Source organism: Danio rerio, chromosome 6 (assembly GCF_052040795.2).
Source record: "Danio rerio strain M-AB ecotype USA chromosome 6, GRCz13ab, whole genome shotgun sequence".
NCBI classification, from domain to species: Eukaryota; Metazoa; Chordata; class Actinopteri; order Cypriniformes; family Danionidae; genus Danio; species Danio rerio.
The window spans coordinates 13,406,957-13,428,391 of record NC_141026.1 but is presented as its reverse complement, the minus strand read 5'-3'; the positions used below and the strand labels follow the sequence as shown (position 1 = coordinate 13,428,391).

Below are 21,435 nucleotides of genomic sequence, written 5' to 3'. Positions count from 1 at the left end.
AGATTCTAACCCAAGTCAAAAGCTTCTGCGCGAGTATCAATCGACCTATCTAACTGAGCTACTCTGGTCTACAGATTGGGGCCGGTTTTGTTATCTTTATCAGTCAACATGTGCTGTGCTTTGATTGTTTCCATGTACTTGCGTTTACATGTTTCTACATACTCTCACGCTGATGTTTTCTCAGAATAGCTCTAATATGTTTCATCGCAGTTGGTCAAACCATGATTTTTATAGTTGTAGACTCGTGGAAACCTGTGTCTACAAAGTCACACACGAGCTGGATAGTTTCTGGTCTGTGTGGTACATTCCACATCACTTCCGGTGTCTGGTACATTCCCTTTCCGTAAGGAATCTGTAATTGTAAATTTGTTTTGGGACTTGTAAAAGTGTTTTGCGTCTTGTTAATTTTTTTCTTTTTCTTTTGTTCTTGGTAAAATTGTTTTTCCTATGTAATTGTGTCTGATGATAGGTAAAAATGTTTATCAAAATGTAAATTTGTCTCAAGCTTTGTAAAAGTGTTTCACACTTTGTAATGTTGTTTTGCACTTCCAGGCCACCGCACACATCATATAATGCTTGAATTCAAAAAGTGTGGGACCTGTATTCAATGGAACAAATTAAATTTGCATCGCGACATATGCATCGCGAAAAAGACAATTTTCCTAAAGAGATAGACTTCTGTCATGCCTTTAATTCTTCAATAACCAGCCATACTGCTACGATCAAATTTACTCTTTATTTTTATTTATTTATTTATTTTTTTTTAAACTTTTTTCATCTTATTGTCCCCTTTTTAGTACACTTTTTATTTGATTTAAATGTTTTTTTAATAATGGTTTTATGTAATGTAAATGTAAAGGGATGTAAATAATAACAATGGTCCCAACATATTTCCTGTATTACATTTTTAATTTCCATAGCTTCTGAGAGTCCAAAAAGTTTCACATGTTGATAAATAACGTTACAATAGCTGTTATAACATCAAGTTATGATTGAATCGATTCCTTACAGATATGGAACAGTTTGACAACAAGTAGGAATGTTTATGAGGAAATGACATGACCACACTGAAATGGTCGATGCAATTGTCAACATACTTCTATTTTTATCACTACTGTAAACACCCAAACTATAAACTTTTATTCCAGCATTTCAGTTTATTTTTAGGGACATTATGATGATGGGTAGTTGAAAGGACCCTGATTTTCACACCATACATTTACATAAATAGTGTGTTATTATTTGAAGTCCCTGAAGTCTCACATCACAAATGTCTGTGCTGCAAGAATAGCACTGTGAGACGTGGCCTATACCAGTGAACAAAACTTCTGACACCGGACCCATGATGGCCGACTGCCATAAATTAACATAAGCAGCGATAAAACATATTCAAGCTTCACTGACACGTACAGTGTCATATAAGTGTAACCAGGGCTTGACATTAACACCCGCCTGGTGAAAACTGAATGAGGTGAATACCGAATGAAAGGATGATCACTGACGCTAAAGCCTGGTTTATACTTCTGCGTCAAGTGACCGGCGTAACTCACGGCGCAGGCAACGTGCGCAGCTGTGCATTTATACTTCTGCGCGCTGTCTGTGTTGGTCTGCATTAACACTTCCGAAACGCTAGTTGGCAATGAGGTGTAAATGTTCCTCTGTGTCGTTTCTTCGCTTTTGTTTTGCTTTTCCTGAACACTTCCTGGATGTACAAGTGACTCAAACTCGCTCATTTTGAGGCAGGAACCGGCGGACGTGCAACAACTTTAACCATGAGGTAAACACAGAACAAAACTTTCCATCCGGAGCCCCTTCACGGGACTCCACACTTGTAAACAATCACTCGCGCCATTCGCGTGGCTCTCGGTCCCGCCCAGACTTGTCAGCGCTACCAAGCCGACCAATCACAGAGCTTGCACTACGCGTTGTTGCGACGTGTAGTTACATTTTTTGAGAGGTGCACGTCAGTGACGCCGACGGCCACGGCGAAGGGCTATGCATCAGCGCCGTAGCATACGCCGGCGTTTGACGCAGAAGTATAAATCAGCCTTAACAGCTGATGTGGTGCGCGTGACTGTTTAAAACGTGTGCACGCTCCCGTTTCCTTTCCATCCTTGACACGTTTAAAATTTGTGGCTGAGAAATAATTAATTATGTTAGAGATAAACTTGGTAAATCCTTCATTTTGAGCTCTGTAAAGACATAATAATAATAATAATAATAATAATAATAATAATAATAATAATTCCTTACATTTATATAGCGATTTTCTGGACACTCAAAGCGTTTTACACATTGGGGGAAATCTCCTCATCCACCACCAGTGTGCAGCATCTACCTGGATGACACGATGGCAGCCATATTGCCCCAGACCACACACCACACACCAGCTGATTGGTGGAGAGGAGACCGAGTGATGAAACCAATTATAATATGGGTATGGTGAGGAAGCCATGATGGACAGAGGCCAGTGGGCAGATTTGGCCAGGACGCCAGGGTTAAACCCCTACTCTTTTTCAAAGGACATCCTGGGATTTTTAAAGGACACAGAAAGTCAGGACCTCGTTTTAACATCTCATCCAAAAGACGGCACTCATTGAGCAGTATAGAGTCCCCGTCACTATACCGGGGCGTTAGGACTCACAAACCGCAGGTTGAGCGCCCCTATGTAATACGACACGTAATAAAGCACTTTGAAACCATGACCCATTTGCTCATGCTCATTGCGCAAGCTCATACACGACACACAAATAGTGAAATGAATGAGGAGGCACGTGGACGAAACACAAACTCTAAATCAAGCAATTTCAGCTTGTCAAAGTCTTATTTATGCATAGAAAATATATTTTCCCAACAACAGAAATGTGGCTAGTGAAAAATGCAGATTGGCTAGTAATGTTGAAAAACTACCAGCGACACTGGCTAGTGATCAAAAAAGTTAATGCCAAGCACTGAGCGTAACAGACATAGCTGCAGGAATCCCACTTTAAGCCTACTTTCACTGACAAAAAAGCCCCTATAATGAATAGAAAAACAGGCAGCTGTTTTGTTTAGGGGTCCATTTAGAAATTGCAAAAGCTAGATTTAACGCAATATCAAACAAAAGGCACAAAATTTAGAGAAGCTTCCAATTTGTTTTTTAATTGATAAAGATTTATGCAGTATAAATTAGCCTTGTTGGGTTTTTTTTACATGCATTTTTATTTCTCTTTGCTATTGGGGTTTATTGGACCCTAATTAGAATAAAACCCAAGTATCGTCTTTTGATGATGTACTTTTAGAGAAAAATGATGTCCATATATGTGGACTCGTGGTCTGAATTTACATAAAACACTTTTTCCTGACTGGTTTTAATGCATATATAACATATAATTTTTTTGGACATGTTTTTACTATCAGAGAGTAAAAAACAACATTTTTTGTCCATTTTGGACTGTAAAAAAAGAGTGTTTGGGACATTTCATATGCTGCAAAACAGTTGCAGGATGACACTGTATGTCTGTAACAAAATATAAAACATTTAAAGTATTTTAAATAGCCACTTAAGAGCCACTTAAAACGTGCTGTCCCACATATGTGGCCACTAAGCCCTAGGAGGTTAATGTGAAGCAGAGCTTGATGCATGTCATCCTTACCTTTGATATCTCTGTGGATCTTTTTCTCAGAGTGTAGATACTCCAGGCCTTTCAAGATCTCTCTCAGGATAGTGGCGATCTGCGTTTCGTCCAGAGACCCGGGCTCCAGCTGAAAGAGAAACATGATCAAACACAAGCTCTGGCTAAAACACATGAGATTAGATGATAAAATTAGATATTTTAGATTCAATGAACAGGAAATTAGAGATCAGGCATCAAATATATTACAAATTGATTAAGATAGGGCACGCTTCCGGCAGTAAATGGAGTAGATGTGTATTCAATAACTCTCAATAATTCATATAAATATACATTATTGTCTTTTTAAAGTACTAAAAAACTTATTCGGGTAAAATGATTAATGATTCTTCCTTTTAATAGTCACCAGTTGAGTTTTGCCATTTTTGAATCCACTCAGCTGATCAAGGGGTCTGGCGGGAGCAATTTTAGCTTAGCTTAGCATACATTATTGAATCGGATTAGACCGTTAGCATATCAATCAGATAATAAACAATAATAATAATTATACTTTTCCTATTTGAAGCTTTTGTAGTTTTGTAGTTACATGGTGTACATAGACTAGGCTGATATGGTTAAGAACTATACTCTCATTCTGGTGTAACACTCAAGGAACTTTGCTGCTATACCATGGCAGTAGCAGGAGCAAAGATATTACGCAGTGCCTGAAATAATATAATCTCATCATCAATTTGAAATAGTATAATATGAAATTGTATAATATCAAGCTTAAACTAACATAAAAATTATCCAAATCCCTTTGTTTTTTGAGCGAGATGCTAATGCTCTAATCTGATTAAATTATTCATGCTAAGCTAAAAGTGCTCCATCAACACCGGGAAACCGGCTGAACGTATTAAAAACTTTAAAACTCCACTATTTAACTCCAAGGGACTTGTAAAATGAGATTTCTCAAAAAAAAGTGGAGTGTTCTTTTAGAGAAACATTGCGCTATATAGGGTCTATGGCGGTAGCGCCTGAAGTACTATAACATCAGCATCAATATGAAATAGAATAAATATGAAATGGCATAATATCAAGCTTAAATTAACATAAAAAATATCAAAATCCTTTTTTTTTTTTTTTTTGAGCAAGATGGTCTAATCCGATTCAATTATTTATGCTAAACTAAGCTAAAAGTGCTCCCTCCACACCCGGAAATGGGGTGAACGTATTAAAAACTGTAAAACTCCACTGTTAAATTCCAGGGAACTTGTAAAATGAGATCATTTCAGAAAAAGTGGAGTATTCCTTTAGAGAAACATTGCACTATATAGGGTTTATCAAGAGAAAAAAAGTCCTGCATCATACCAAATCTAGGGCAGATCCACCGCCTAAATACTCCATGATGATCCATAACTTTGTGTCCTACAGCAAGAGAAAGAGATGAAGAGAGGAATTAGTGAAACTGAGTGTCAAAAGGCAAGAAAAGTCCAACTCACAAACAAAACAAACAAACAACAACTTATTTTCGAGGAGCCGGGGTATTTGCTAGTGAGAGGGTAGAGGTATAATCCTAATCTCTCCTTTAATTTGGGATTAGCTAGACTGAGAGAGAGTGAAAATTGGGTTACATACCTCCCACCTCACATGATGAGCTTAAGAGTGAGAGAGCATGAACCTGTGTGTGTGTGTGTGTGTGTGTGTGTCGACTGAAAATGAAGAAGCACTCTGAGCGCTTCTTAAAAGGGAGCGATTAATTTATTGCACCTAATGGTTCGCCACAGTGGAGCTACAAAGTTCTGTGTGTTCTTTCATCTTGCTGTTACAAATGCTTTGTGCGTCTCTCTTTCTCCCTCTCTCTCTCTCATTTGGACATTAATTAATTAATTAATTTACTGTCTTTTGGGCACTGCAGCACAGGCAATGTCGAGCCCAAAATGAACACACAAACTTATTTTATAAGCTTTGTCTTTATTATCTCATAACCTACACTGTAAAATAAAATAAAAAATGCTGGGTTCCACACAAACGATTTGTGTGTGTGAACATTAGGGGTTAAGGTATCTTAATAGTTTTTACAAATTTAAGTGGACTAAACTAGGGCTGCACAATATATTATTTCAGTATTGATATCACAATGTGCGAGTCCGCAACAGTCACATCGCAGGAATTATAGTTGATCAGACATTACAGTTAACAACATAGTGAAGTCATTTCATATTTTGTCCTTAGAGTTAGAGATAAAGCTTATTATTATATTTAAGTAAATGTAAGCATTTCAAGAATATTTAAGCCATTTGAGCACAACAAAAAATTTGTAGCTTAAAGATTAATTGGACATCATATGATTATTTACTTAAGGACAATTGTGTCATTATTATTATGGTATACAGAGATTTAATTCCCTTTTCTGAATAACATTTGACTCCCCAGAAAATCAGAATTTTGTATTTCTAAATATAAATTTATGAATTCATTACAAAAAGAGCCATTTAAGTCATCTGGTAAAAATTGTATATCACAATTTATAGCAGTAAAAGAAAATACTGTAATGTAATTTTTTCCAATGTCATACAGCCCTAAATTGAACTTAAAACAATTAAGCTGTCCTCCCAAAAAAACTCAACAATTGCGTTGTTTCAGATTATTTTAAATAAGCTGATTTAACAAACTGAAAGCATTTCTTCAGTGTAATATCCTCATATCTACCTCTAATCATAAGTATTAAAATATGGTGCATCATTTGTTACACAAATATTTTTGATTTGTGTTTAAATTGTGTGACATTTTGAGATCTGTTTATGGAAGTCGTTCCCACCAATGAATAATAATAAAAGTTTTTTTATAAAATGTAAAAAAAAATTATAAAGTTAGAATTCTAAATTATTCTGACTTTGTATCACGCAATTCTGAGATATAAAGTCACAATTGTGAGTTATGAAGTCAAAATTCTCGTCATAACTCGGAATAGTGACTTTACAACTCACAATTCTAAATTTACAACTCAGAATTGTAAATTTTTTTATCTCTTAGTTGCGACTTTACAACTCGGAAATTTACATTTACCACTCAGAATTGTAACTTTTCATCTCGGAATTGTGACTTTAAAACCTAGAATTGCGACTTTCCATCTCGGTATTGTAACTTTACATCTCGGAACGGCAACTTTAAAATTCAGAATTGCGACTTTACTACTCAAAATTGTGACTTTACCACTCATAACTCAAATTTCCTAACTTGGAATTGTGACTTTACTACTTGGAACTGCGACTTTGCAACTCAGAATTGCGACTTTGCAACTGAGAATTGTAAATTTACAGTTCAGAATTGCGACTTTACAACTCAGAATTGTAAATTTACAACTCGGAATTGTGACTCTACAAAACAAAATTGCGACTTTACGACTCGGATCTGTGACTCCAAACTTGAAATTGCGATTTTACAATACGTATTTGTAACTTAACTCAGAATTGTGACTTTACAACTCGAATTGCATCTTTATAACTCGAAACTGCAACTTTCCAACTCGGAATAGCAACTTTACAACTCTGAATTGCAGCTTTACAATTTGGAATTGCAACTTTACAACTTAAAGTTGCAACTTTCTTTTCTTTTTTTATTCAGTGGCAGGAACAGACTTCTATAGTCATATGACCTGCTTATAGATAGATAATAAAATGGACAGACAAAGCTCAATCTTGCTCTGAAGAAGGGATCTAAGACGCATATTTATGTTTTTAGAATAGTGATTTAAATCCATTTCTTCCCTTTTGAACAATCTGACTTTTATGTTTGTGTTTTTTTCTGTAACAGTTTGTTACAGTGTAAGGATGTGCATAAGCAACGAGCACAATACACAAACACACAAAAAAAAAGTGTTCTTGGAGCTTCATATGACACCAGTTTAAATACTGAAATTCTATGTTAGGACAATGTTTTAGGTTCCTTTTCTGAAACTTGAATGTGTAAAGAAAATGCTTTATATGAAGGATGAGAGAGCTCTCAGATCTCATTTAAAATATATTGTGTTCTGAAGATAAACAAAAGTCTAATTGGTTTGGAATGGCATGAGGGTGAGTAACAGATTTCATTTTTTGTGTAAACTCACAATTTAACAAGAACTAGGCTATGAATATATTGTTGAATTATTCAAATATGAACTTTAAGTGAGTTCAAGTAAATATTTTAGATCAAAGAGGATTGACTGAGCCAAAACAAAAAGTATGTGAATCCCTGCATGACATTAGCAAAAATGAATAAGTTTGGGGAAAAAAACAGTCTTTAGGGTAAAAATATTTTTGTCAGTCACACAGTCAGTCAGCAGTTTTTAGTGCTGTGTAATTGTCTCAAACGTTGCCTTACTGATTGAGACCTGCTTTGTCTGCAAATTCAAAGCATGGACCTCTAAACAGGATAACACAGCTTTAGTTTAGTTTAGTTCGTAATTGTGTGAAGGAATGTGAAAATGAAACCCTGCAATCTTCATTCTATATTCAGTTTTAGTTGTGAATATGATCTTATGTGATTAAGATCTTCCTGTTCAATCTGATTTTCATTAGCAGTGATTCTTGCGCAGGCTGGAAAATATCCCAATCTAGTTTCAAATGTAGTTATTTAAAAACCATGTCAAGCTCTGTACAACTCAAAGCAGTTATTTCACTTCCTGTTCATCGTTACAGATCTTCAAAGCAATAACTAAAGCTACGGGCTTTGTTTCTCTTCCAAAAATACATGTTTTATATTCCCCCGGGCCCAAATTACAGCTGCTGTCTTGTGTTTCTCTCTTTTGTAGCAGTTTTAAATGCACAAAAAAAAAGAAATCTCTCTTTTACTTGAAAATGAATCGAACGCCCAGGTTTTTCTGCTTCCATTTATGACACCGCGGCTAATTCTGCTTAAGTTTAAAGTTGAGAATTTACAAGTCTAAAGGGGGCATCAAAGATGATAAAACCTTTGACGCATGCTGTGGTTGAGCAGAGAGAGCGGGACCGAAAGGTTGAAATGGTTTCAAAGCTGATTTAAAGAACACCCACACATGCTAGTCTTCCAGTTCCTCGCAGTGGGAAGTGGACTGAACATGCTGTCTGACAGCTTGCCAAACAGTAATAACTAAGGTCACTGGTGTGAGCTCAAGTCGTATTGATCTGTCTGAATTCTACACCAACTGAAAAATAAAGGGAAAGGTGGTTTGATGATGAACGATTTACTCAAGCAAATTTACCAAGTCTAAATCTTGCCACATAATGTAGACCCATAATTAGGCATGGGACGATGACCTGTTTTAGGGTTTAATCGCAGTTTGGAAAAGTCAAGGGTTTAAAATTGCCACAATTTTGATTATACCATTCCTACTGTACTGTATATGTATGTTTTTACGACTATTTTGTTGAGTTTTATTTTCACAATTCTTTCTCCAGAAGAAAAATACTCTTTACAACAAAAGCTACTGTACAAAAATATATTTTTAATGTTTTTTTAAAGCAAAATATATTGTGTTCAATGATGGAAAAGTTGATTTTTATTGTTTATATTTCATTTTAAACGGTTTTACATAATGTTGCAACAAGACAACACACACACAAAAAAAGAAAATAAATAAATCGACCCCCAATTTTACTTAGTTTTGCTTTAGAATAATGCAATCTTTGAATTACTTCAAACTGAAAGTTGTTATTTTTTACCTAGACATTTTAAAAACATATTTTAGAGCAGTGATTGCAATTAGAGCTGAAAATCTTTGTCCGAATCTGAAGGAACCCGGCAGGACCCGACAGGTTTGGGTGGGTTCGGGCTTAATTTCTATCATTTTAGACGGGGTCGGGCTGGGCTCGGGATTGCGCAGTAAATGAACAGTCATGTGATGCATTTCAATTAGCACGAGAAAGTAATCAAATCGTTTGTTACAACAATAAAACCCATCCCTGCAAAGGTGAAACCAAAGATGATGGAGAAGTTAAAAAGAGCGAATTTTGGCTGCGGTCAGGCCAGCCGCCAGTTCAAAAAGAACGGTCATTCTAGCTGTCAATGTATTTTTCGGTCGCTCATACACTGCGCATTACGATAGAGCACTAAACAGCAATGTACAGCAAGCTGACAGGGAAGATGACGAGGTCACTCGATACATTTAAACCGCTATCCTGGAATATGAAATGGATGTTCTTGATTGGTAGAAGTTGAACAAACAATCCTACACAAAACTTGCAAAATTAGCCAGATCAGTTCTATGCATCTCAGCCAGTAGCAGCAGCAGTGAAACCTTATATTGTTATTTGTTGAAAGAGTAGCTAACAGCGATATATTAAAAATAGAAGAAGAAATATTTGGTAGACAAAATGCATATTTTTTTATTTTACGTTTTTTTTTTTAAGTTTTATTAATCATTTAAATCACCAACTGTTTGTACACTAGGCACAAAGCAATGAAAGGGTTGTTCAGTTCATATCAGTGAGCGCAGGACTACGCTAAAGCCATTAACAGTGGATTCAATAATGTTCCTCCACAAAAACACGTAGCCTAATCTTGATGAGTAAAGGATTTTCAAATTATAACTAAATATAAATATTAATGAAATCATTAATGCATATTTATTAGGGATGTAACGGTATTGTAAATACCGTCATACCGCAATATTAATTTTTTTCGATATTACCGAAGTCGCATGACTCGGTAAAACTATAGGTCTTCTGAGAAAATTTGCTTAGGCGAATGAAGCGAACGGGAGGTAGCGAAAACTACAATACCCATCAGCCCATGCTTGACCATCATCCCTTGCGGTCTGTTGTCGCTACAGATCCAGTAATGCGGAAATGGAGTGTGCTGCTAGAAGCGGGGATGAAAAGAGCTGGAAAACTCTAAGGCCCCGTTTACACTAATGCGTTTTAGTTTGAAAACGCATAAGTTTTGCTACGGTTACGCCAACCGTCCACACTACGCCGGAGTTCTGGAGCGCCGAAAACGGAGCGTTTCGAAATGTGTGGATAATGTCTCAGTGTGGATAATGGAAAACGGAGACATCTGAAAACGGAGGCGGGGCTGCAGACGTTCGCCTCTCTGATTGGGGCTTTTCCTGAATATTAAGTAGCCTAACACGCACAGTTCAGTCCTGCATCATCTCCTTGTAAGTTCAGACTTCGCAAGTTTGATCAAGGCTGCAGTCTCTTCTTCTCAGTTTGATATGGAAAAGCAGACTATACCGAGGACACGGGTAAATCTTCAAAGGGAACAGTGTACTTTATAACTTCATTCACATCACCCTGGCTTCGTTGTTTCACTTTCTCAACAATAAAATGTAAACATGATTTAAGGAACTGCCTATTTTCATTTTAATATTAGCAACTTAGACAGCAGACATGTTGAGGCGCCGTGCTGCATATATGAGCGCCATCTTCACTGTGTGGATATTTATAACAAAACGGAGCCGATAACAACTGCCTCCTTTCAATTTCAGTGAAAATACGAAACACACCCTCTCTTTTGCTGAATATCAGTTTTAATAATCGATAATGGCCATTTTAAAAGTATAACATACAATAAGTTTATACATTATAGGAAATAAAGGCAAGCGATCAGTCAATTTACAGAATGTACGTGGTTACATTAATCATTAACTTATCTTTGCGCTTAGCCAAAACACGTTACCTGAGAACAAGTAATAGATTCCAATGCCCAAAGTCAGGGAATATGTCGTTAGATAAAGACAACAAGATAAATGAAATATCCCGTTTAATAAATATAGTGAGATTAGATCCAGCGGGAGATGCTTGATGAGAAGTCCGACTAGCAGAGCTCTCATCTGTGTAGATGGGCTGAGTGTGATTAAATGTTGAATGTGATGAGTTTTCAACAATACTAAATTGAAACTTTATTGTTTTTACATGGTTTAATAATTTTTTGTTATTAAAATTGAAGTTCCTGTTTCAAAGCTAACAGATAGATGGCTAATTTGTATGTCATTGACACTTTTGGCACTTTTTTGGAGTATTTTCATAAGTTTTGTTTTTTCCTGTAAATGATTCAATAAATACCGTACCGTGACATTCATACCGAGGTATTACCGTACCGTGAAATTCTGATACCGTTACATCCCTAATATTTATCCATTTCCATTCAAATTGAAAGACAGAACATTTTGAGCAGCTCATTCGTTCTCTCTCTTTTAATAGCTAATAGTACGGTTTATATCACAGTTGAGACACAATTGAGTTAATAGACACGGTTTAAAAATAGAACTGACTGTAATCCCGAGTATTTGAATAGACAGAAAATCTGATAAGTGTGGAGAGATTTCATTCAAATCCTTGTGATATCGTGTGAATCTGTATACTTTGAATGTCTTCTAAATGCATATTTTGTAAATAATAAAAGCCAAACAGTGTAGATTTGATATTACAGGGAGATTTGCACAAAACATGTACCAAGCTCCGAATAAACCAAGAGTTTTCATTTGTTGTCCTTTAGAAGAATGATGCATGAAGGCATCAGTGAGAATATTGACTTTCTTTTGAGTTGAAATCTTTGTGTCTGCATAAACTTGTAAATTGACTTCAAGGGTAAAGGGGCAACTTATACCTGAGGCTTATAGTCCCAATTGTGCCATTTTAAAAGTTCACCTATAGCTCATGTCTTTGGACTTGTGGGGGAAACCGGAGCACCCGGAGGAAACCCACACCAACACGGGTAGAACCTGCAAACTTCACACAAAAATTCCAACTGACCCAGCCAGGCTCGAACCAGTGACCTTCTTGCTGTGAGGCGACAGCGCTTCCCATTGCGCCACATTGCCGCTCCAGTAGCAAAATCATAATATAGTTTTTTTCATTTCACAAAATCTAAATTCAAGTGTCAAAATATTCACCCACCGTCTAAACCAGTGTTTCTTAACCACGTTCCAGGAGGACCACTGACACTGCAGGTTTTGGATGTCTCCTTTGTCTGTCCCACCCATTACAGGTCTTTCAGTCTCCGTTAATAAGCTGACAATCTGAATCAAGTGTGTTTGGTTAAGCAGACAAGGTATTTGTGCGGAGCAGGTGGTCTTCCAGAAATGTGGTTGAGAAACACTGCATTAAACTCCTCTTACCGCGAGCCCATTCAGCCCCAGATTGGTCAGATGGCCCAGTCTGATGGATTGGTGTAATGCTTACAACATGTCTGAAATTAACGAGATTGTTCACCCAAAACTGACAATTTTGTCATAATTTACTGACCATTAACTCATCACAAACCCTATTGACTTAGTCTTCTTTTGAAAACAAAAATGTGATATTTAGAAAAAGGTTGAAAACTGGTACCATGATGTAAATGCACTGTAAAAATCCTGGAATCCACAAAATCAATTTTTGCAGCAACGGAAAAATTTTGGTTAAGTGGATTGAAAATAAATCAATTAAGTTGTTCCAAAAAAAAAAAAAAAAAACTAAAGAACACTGTTGTTTCAGCTCATTTTTAAATAAGTAGTTAAAAAAAAGCAAACTTTTGAGTGTGGATACCGGATTCCAGCTTTCTTCAAAATAACTTCATTTGTGTAAATAAGAGAAAGAAACTTATGAAGGTTTATAACCACTTGAATTTCAAAATCTTCTTTATTATTCTACTGAAGAAAGAAAGTCCCCTTTAACAGAGACAGTCTGAGGATGAAGAAATTAACTGCAATTTCTTTCATTTTTAGGGCAAATGTCTCCTTTGAGGTTTCTAAAATATGACTAATTTTCCAGTGTGACAATAAATTGTTCTAAAAAAAATTTAAAATAGAAGCCTTTTTAAACTTGAGTTAAAGGGATAGTTCACCCAAAAATGAAAATGTGCTCACTATTTAATCAACCTCAAGTGGTCTCAGAGCTTTATGAATTTCCTTTTTTGTTGAACACAAAATAAGCTATTTTTAAAAATGATAGGGTGCTTTCACACCTAGACTTTTGTTTTGGAACCTGTCTCGTTTGCCCAGTTAGTGCAGTTCATTTGGCATATGTGAAACCACCAATCTCTGCTCGATTGAAACGAACTCTGGAGCGGATCAATTGTAGTGAGAAAGCGATACGATCAGAGCCCAATTATATCACAGTGTTTTATGGATATGTGATATATGGCTATATGAAAAGAGAGTTATGAGTAGGGCAGGAGGTCATTCAACAGACATCCCAAGTCCGGAAGTTTCGGGAGTCTCCCTCAAATGCACAGAGACTCCCAGATGCCCGCAAACGAGTGATAATCTCCCTCCCGGTCCTCAAATATGTCGCGCACCCATCTTGCGCTTGGTGCAGTTCGCTTTCACACACTAAAGTATCTAAATGGACCAAAAGAGCTTGTGCGAGTAAACTTTCCTCACATTGGTCAGAGATCCTAGGATTTTTTTTCAGAGTCCCGCTCAGCTGTCATGCCTCCTAATTTTACTTTGATAATGAGCAATAAGTTGCGCTGTAATTTTGTGACACCCACAGACATAGTCACCAAATATAAATCAGAGGGAAGACTTTCTCATACATTGCATGTACTATAGGCTTTACATTATAGAGAGATGAACCAAGACTTTAGTTCGGTCAAATTTCCTAACGCATAAACAGCTCTGAAACAGCGCATGAAACGCACATTTACCGGAAGGAATGATATGCCAGCCTACTCTTAATTTTCTCTTCATATAGCCATATGCCTATTACAAGGCCCACACGGAATCTGCGTGTGCAGAAATCCGCAGATTTCCGCATATTTTTAGAGTCTATTTCATCGAGTCTATTTATTAACTTGTGTAAATGTGTGTAAATTGTTATAAATTTATTCAGTTTTTAAATAAATTTCAGTAATATTGACTAATATAAAAGTGTTCATTGCATTAATTTAAAAAACAGTTTGTAAAGTAATAATTTCTGTCTTTTAGTAGATATATTATATGTAGACTTTAGACGGATTTACATTGTAAAAATTCAATAAAAGTTAAAAAGCTATTATCTTTTATTTCATATATTAAGTTTTTATGTATGGCACTGCAATTCCATAATTCCGCATAAATCTGCAGATTTTTTAAAACATTACTCATATTCTACAGAAATAGCAAAAAATGCCCGTGGATTCTGTCTGGTCCTACCTATTACATATCCATAATACACTGTGATATTATTAATATATTAATCTACATTCATGTCAAGTGAAGGTTAAGTAAACTATGACAGAATTTCCAGTTTTGGGAGAACCTTCCCCTTAATAACAAAAGCTCCATGGCCAAACCGGAGTTTCTTAAACTGACCTCTGTAGCACTACATGTTACCTTGACTGGATTTAACTGACTTCTCAAAGATCTTACTGTCAAATTATTCTTATTATTTAAAGGGTCACGAAACAACAAAACACATTTTTTGAGCTGTTGACAGTCGTATATGTGTCCCACACTGCTAAAAACACTATTAGGACACCTATATTTCACTAAAAAGTGTAATTTGGTTGTTTTTGCGTTATTTCAAGCAAATTTGTACTAATTTTTGAAGCTGCGTCACGGTCATGACATAATAGCGTTGTAATCCGGCGTGCAGACTGGGCGTCTGTGCCTGAGTGAGTCTTATTACGTCTTACAGTGTGATGCATTAATGCATGAGTAAGGCTTGGTTCAAACCAATCAGCGCGCTCTATTGTGCAACTTCATTAATATTCATTAGTGTCACCGTGTCTACACCACTAAGACGCCACGTTGTGTTGGCAAAACAAGCGTGAAGTGTTGCTTTTATAGTTTGCTGCCGTTAAGTTTCGTTTTCATTTTCTCTCTGTGAGAGCTTATCTGGATCACGTGTGGATTACAGTGTACGCGACGCTCGACAACAATAACTTACGTGTCTAAGGAGGATTATTGTTTACCTGAGAGCTGTTCTCATCTGCAAATGCGGAAATCTGGATTCGCTTGTAGTATTCTCTCCATAAAGACGCGGCTCTAGTTGCTAATGATTGTCCTGTCTCTACAGATTTGGTAAGTGAGCGACCAGTGCTCTTTGTTTATTCAGTTTGTTCGTATCGAATTAAGTTAACTATTGCACTGAGTGCAGAAATGTTAGCACCGCATTTTGTGACCGGAATAACACACGCGGCTTTCTGATGCTACCTGCCGAGAGCATCTAAGTTTCTGGGAAATGCAGAGGTTTTTTTTCTCTCATTCGCCGTGCGGTATCAAACATTGCATGAAAAATACACGCTTGCAGCAGTTCCTCGAATCAAATATCACGTTTGTCGCGAGAGGCATGAATGAATTCCCTGAATGAAAGAGCCAAACTGCAGTTAAAGTCCAACATTTAATAATTTGGCAAATAATTCGACTACAGATGTCCATGTAGGTTAAACACCATCACTTTCTCCTGTCTGTGTGGGTGTGTATTTTGACTCTGAAACTCACGCGTGCACAAATAGACACTCCCACACCATCCCACTTTAGTTCATCCGACACTCCAGCTGGACACGCCCACTTTTCTGACTTTTTCCAAAGAAGAGGTGTGAAAACACCCTGCTGAAACGAGGGGGTTTCATGGCCCTTTAAAACCTAGCCATTCAGAACACTCTTTTCTAATAATTTATTATCCAGTCTCTAAGCTGCTCATTCAACCTTTCTCTTATTTGACAATTTTAGATGACATCTTCTTTGAAGATCTGCCTACAAGTCTGACAACCCAACCTGCTCTTCACTGGTTTCAGATGAAACCGGTGCTTGGCATATTCTATTCAACCAAGCTGCCAGCGAGAACCAGAGGGGTGTCTGATTCTCAAACTAGACACTCTGATATGTCCTCTTACTGCCTTGCATCTGGGCCGTCCACTTCTCTCTGTCCTGTTTAAGCACGCTGTCTTGAATCAAGACAGTATTGTACGTTCACAGATGGAATTGTCTTCATCTTTCATAAGAACAATAGACTGATGAGTTTCTAGAGGAAGCCGTTTCTTTAAAGCCAAAATTGGACTATAGAAATGTCAGTGTATTGGCATCACTTCAGCAACAGAAAAAAAAGACATTGTGCTGCAAATTCCATACTTCATTAAGCAGCACAACTGTCTTCAACTGGGGCAAGATAAAACAGAAAAGCTGTATTCAGTACCAAATTAGAAGATTAATACAACTACTTGAAGTATGAGGCGTCAGTGTGCTCTAATAAACTGGAGTAATGCGGCATAGCAGGTTGATGTTGAATTATAAAATTACAACAATTTAGCCTGCAGTTGATTCAATTAAAAGAATGGATCATCCTCGTATCGTTCCAAACCCACCTCATTAATGAGTCTAGAAGGGATGCAGCAGTGGATACTTACATCAACATAGCATAATTTTTGTAACACTGTTCAACAATAATGAATATTTTTACACTACTGTAATGGTTTGGATTAGACGTTAATAAAATTAAATAATATTTATGGCTAATTTAATAAATAATATGAATAATAATCTGTATAATTACTGTGACGATTGAGTTGGGGTATACATTAATACAATACAATTTGATGGGGAATTTAATATATAATAGGAATGATACTTTGTATTTTTACTGTTTATAAATTTCTGTGATCCCAGGGTAGGGTAAGACGCTTTTTTTTTAGCTGTTGTATCGATTAAGTATTGTTATTGTGATATTTAATTTAGGTATCGTATCAAAATCAAAATTTTGCTACCATAACTAGGGTTGGGCAATGTCGACGAATTTGGCATTGCACGATGTGTAATGTGAAACATCGCCATGGACGATGGCATCATCATCATTTGAAAAGAGGGGGGAGGGGGACGTGTCTGAATAGCGAGGAGGGATCTGGGAGTGAAAAGGGTGCGTGACTTATTTGAAGACCGGGAAGGGGACGCACAATTTCCTGGAGATTATCACTATTTTGCGGGCATTATGAGTCCCGCAAATGCATATATACTCCTGGAATTTCCGGGAGACTTGGGATGTCTGAATATCACGTTTAACAACTATAGTGAGACGCCATCCAGTGGTACATGCTTAAAAAAACTGTCCGACGTGCACTGCTCACTGGAGCTGTGTCTGTGTGTGTGTTTGTGGTCACGTGATGCGCGTTATCAGTGGATGGAGGGCTGTTCAGAAATGCTAGGGAAAACACAGTGTGGATGTGGATCATTTTCGTTCTAATATGCCATTTTAATACTAAGACGTATTTGTGTAAACGGGCGCATAAGTGTGTATTTTTTTAATAGGTGGGTTTGTGACGGTGGCGGGTTATCGCCGATGCAGGCTCAGCATCGTGAAGTCTGTTGGCCATTGCCGATGGAATCGTCTATCAGCTCAACCCTAACTATGACAACACTACTCAAATGAGCTTGTGAGTTACAAGAAAAAAAAAACTTGAGATTCTGAGATTCCGTTCACTAAATTTAGTGTGTATGCTACAACTCTCACTCTCTATCAAGGACAGAGCAAGTGATCTCTGTCAGTTCATTTTTTTGTTTTGCAGTTTCTGCTAATATTGCAATTGTATCAAACAACGCTCGCACGCAATACGAAGCTGATTCGGCGCTTTCTTTTTCTAATCAACAAAAAAGGTAGTGCGGTGCACCCTGTGCTTTTGGAATGTAAATGCCTGTTCGGTGTGATCATACCCTTTAGGTGTATTCTTTAGTAAAACACTGGCTACACATGGCTGTTAGTAAACCATTCAAAAGATTCACCTTTCAACTCAAAAAGTGCGTTCGCTGCGATTAGCCTCTTATGCAGCCAAACTTTAAACATATATAAAATAATAGTTCTTAATCGTTTAACTAATACCATTAATCAGTTACAAAAGCACCCTTCGGTTAACGATTAATCGGTTATTTTGAGTATCCCTAGTACCACCTCTTTGTCCCAGAAATAGACCTAAAATTCCTTCAACATTGTATTTCCTAATTCTTTATACACAAATCAATCCCTCCAAATAAAAAATAGCACTTGAATAAGTGTTGTTGACTTGAATCTATTGGGCCAGATCAGGCCAGAATCCCATTTCCCTCACAGAGTCTGGCTTTGAGCTCTCTGCTTAACATCCCATCCTCAGGTCATTTGGCGTGACCTCAGAACACTTTGTTACAGACAGTACTCAAGGTCACTCACCTTTAAATAGGAACCGTAGTATTTAGTGACAAAGGGACTGTCGCACTGGCTCAACACTGTGATTTCCTGCTGAATATCTTCGATCTCATCTTCGGCCTCTTCCAGATCGATGATCTTGATGGCCACCACTTTCTGTGTGCGATTGTCGATGCCCTTGAACACCTCACCGAACGAACCCTTCCCGATTCTCTCCAGCTTGGTAAACAACTCCTCAGGATCTGCTTTTAAATTCTTAAATGAAAAAGGAAGAAAGATGAATTTCAGTATCGGTACAGGTAAAATTCCTTTAGTCAGCTTTATGCAGAACTGCAGATTCATTTGTTTATTTCTTTACTGTTAATGCCATGCCAGCATCAAGGCTATTTTGTATGTGAATTAAAGAATTTGTATATTTGTGTATTACTAGGGTTGCTCAATATATTGTTTCAGCATTGATATCGCAGTGCGCAATAGTCACATCGCAGAATCTGCAATGTCTAGTTGGAAAGTAGTTGACCAAGCATTACAGTTCACAATATACATGGTTCATACACATTTTTACTACTAAAATACCATGACTTTTCCAAGACTTTTCCAGAACTTTCAAGTACATTTTCATAGGATACTGTGGATAGCTTATCTGCACAAAATATATTTATTTATATATTTAAATAAAATTACAAGCATAATTTGCAAAGATACGAATGAAATAAACAGAGCTTTAAGGTGTTCTGGGGAGTTTAGCACTATTCAGCTACAGAACAGCTGTGCTCCCCTCAATAACACAATATGATGTAATGTTTTATGTAAAGTCTACATATACATAATAATAAGAAAAACAATGACGTTCAAATTTATTACAGCATATCATATCTACAACAATCTATTCTGTTTCAATTTGCTTTTATTTCCATGTAAAATAGATTTTGATAATGCTTACACAGCATTAACAATGTGAGGGAAAGTTTTTGGCCAAGGACAGAAAAAAAGTTGAGAAAACTAACCTCAAGTTAGGGCTGCACAATATATAATTTCAGCATCGATATCGCAATGTGTGTATCCGCAATAGTAACATCGCAGGATATGCTATGTTGGGATTATATATATATATATATATATATATATATATATATATATATATATATATATATATATATATATATAAAATTGGAATGTTAAATTTTTCCAATATCGTGCAGCCCTAATACACATATGTATGCATGTATACGTACGCATGCATGTTTGTATGTGTGTGTACATGTTTTCATGACATGTCAGGACACAAATGTGTATAAGGACATGAGTAGGTATTATAAAAAGGTGGTGAAATATGAGGACATTGCTGATGTCCTTATTTCTCAAAAAACTTATTAATCACACAGAATCAGTTTTTTGTACACAGTACAACTGGGTTTAGGGGAAGGATGGGGATAAGGCAATAGAAAATACAGTATAAAAACAATGGAAACCTATGTAACGTCCCCACAATTTACAAAAACAAACGTGTGTGTGTATACATTTGTTGGTTTTCTCCTAAGCTAATTTATTGTTCATTGATCAATTATTATTTTAGGTTGTTTTTTATTGTAATGTAAGTGTGTTTTTGAAAAGATTCTGTGTTTGTGATTGCACTTTTTATTTTTTGCTTTGCTTTCATCCTTTGTCATGTCTTTATGGAAGCGCCTTAAAACGACATGTCGCATCTCATAAGGTTATCCTTTAAATAAATTAAAATAGTGTTTATTACATTTGAGAATTTAATTTCTGTAGCTGGATAGTGCTAAACTCCCCAGAACACCATAAAGCTCTGTTTATTTCATTCATATCTTTGCCAATTTTGCTTGTAATTTGATTTAAATATATAAATAAATATATTTTATGCAGATAAGCTCCCCACAATATCCTCCTAATCAATCTAAAATTACGAATTCCTAACAACGAAAGCTATTCAAGCCATGCGTTGAAATCATATTCATATATATTCCAACCACAACATTTTGTATCTTATATTAAAAATCTTTTAAATATATTTTATTATTATTTAAAAAACAATCTTTTAAAAAACTAGTAATAATGTCTATCTGCATACTTATGATAATTAATGTACATATATTCATCTATTGTAAATCTCTGTTCACAGTTAATACAACCTGTATATAATGTTCATAGTACATCCATTTGTAAATATTATCCATTGATTTTCTATAATTGCACTTTATAACTTATACCTATATCTTGCACTTGCTGCTATTGCACTTCTGGCTAAATCTAAACTGCATTTCTTGTACGTGTAATGACAAAAAAGTTGAATCTAATCTAATAACACTACATTAATAAAGCAGAAAGCAGGTCAACAAGAGGACAACCAATGCCTAAAATGACTTCAATGCCTCACTGAACTGTTTATGACAACATACTGCCATGTTATTTTCCAAGTGGTCCAAAGTTCCTTAAAAATGCTAGCAGGACCCAAATACATGTTTAAAAACTGAAGCACATCTGGTGCAGACCAAAGTTCCCTGAGGTCTCAGCCATGACCCTGAACATCTCAGACCCCCGAGGCCTTCTTTAAAAGAAAACGAACAGCGTTGACATTATTAGCATCACGCAGCTTTCTATCAAGTTAACTGAGCAGCACTTGAATAAATAGAAGCAGAACCAACCAACGCTGCAAAACCTCAAACCACTCTAAGCTTCAAAACCCCCCTCCAAATATTACCACCAGTGCGTCAAGACCCTTCGAACACAAAACTAGACAAACCACCGATGTGACCCGTATTGAAATCCCAAACTGCTGCCGC

General features: G+C 36.5%; 1 protein-coding gene across 3 annotated transcripts in view; it reads right to left on the bottom strand.

The window, feature by feature from the left end:
• stk24b (serine/threonine kinase 24b (STE20 homolog, yeast)) overlaps window positions 1-21,435 on the bottom strand; it is an 835,587-nt gene that overhangs the window by 781,999 nt on the left and 32,153 nt on the right. For all 3 annotated transcript variants that reach the window (XR_015492652.1, NM_213477.1, XM_087255366.1), the window contains 3 exon segments: window positions 18,656-18,886; window positions 4,965-5,021; window positions 3,636-3,744 (listed from right to left, as the gene is read on the bottom strand). Coding sequence is in view for 2 of the 3 variants with exons in the window: in NM_213477.1 (NP_998642.1) it covers window positions 3,636-3,744; window positions 4,965-5,021; window positions 18,656-18,886 (397 nt within the window). In the remaining variant the exon portion in view is untranslated.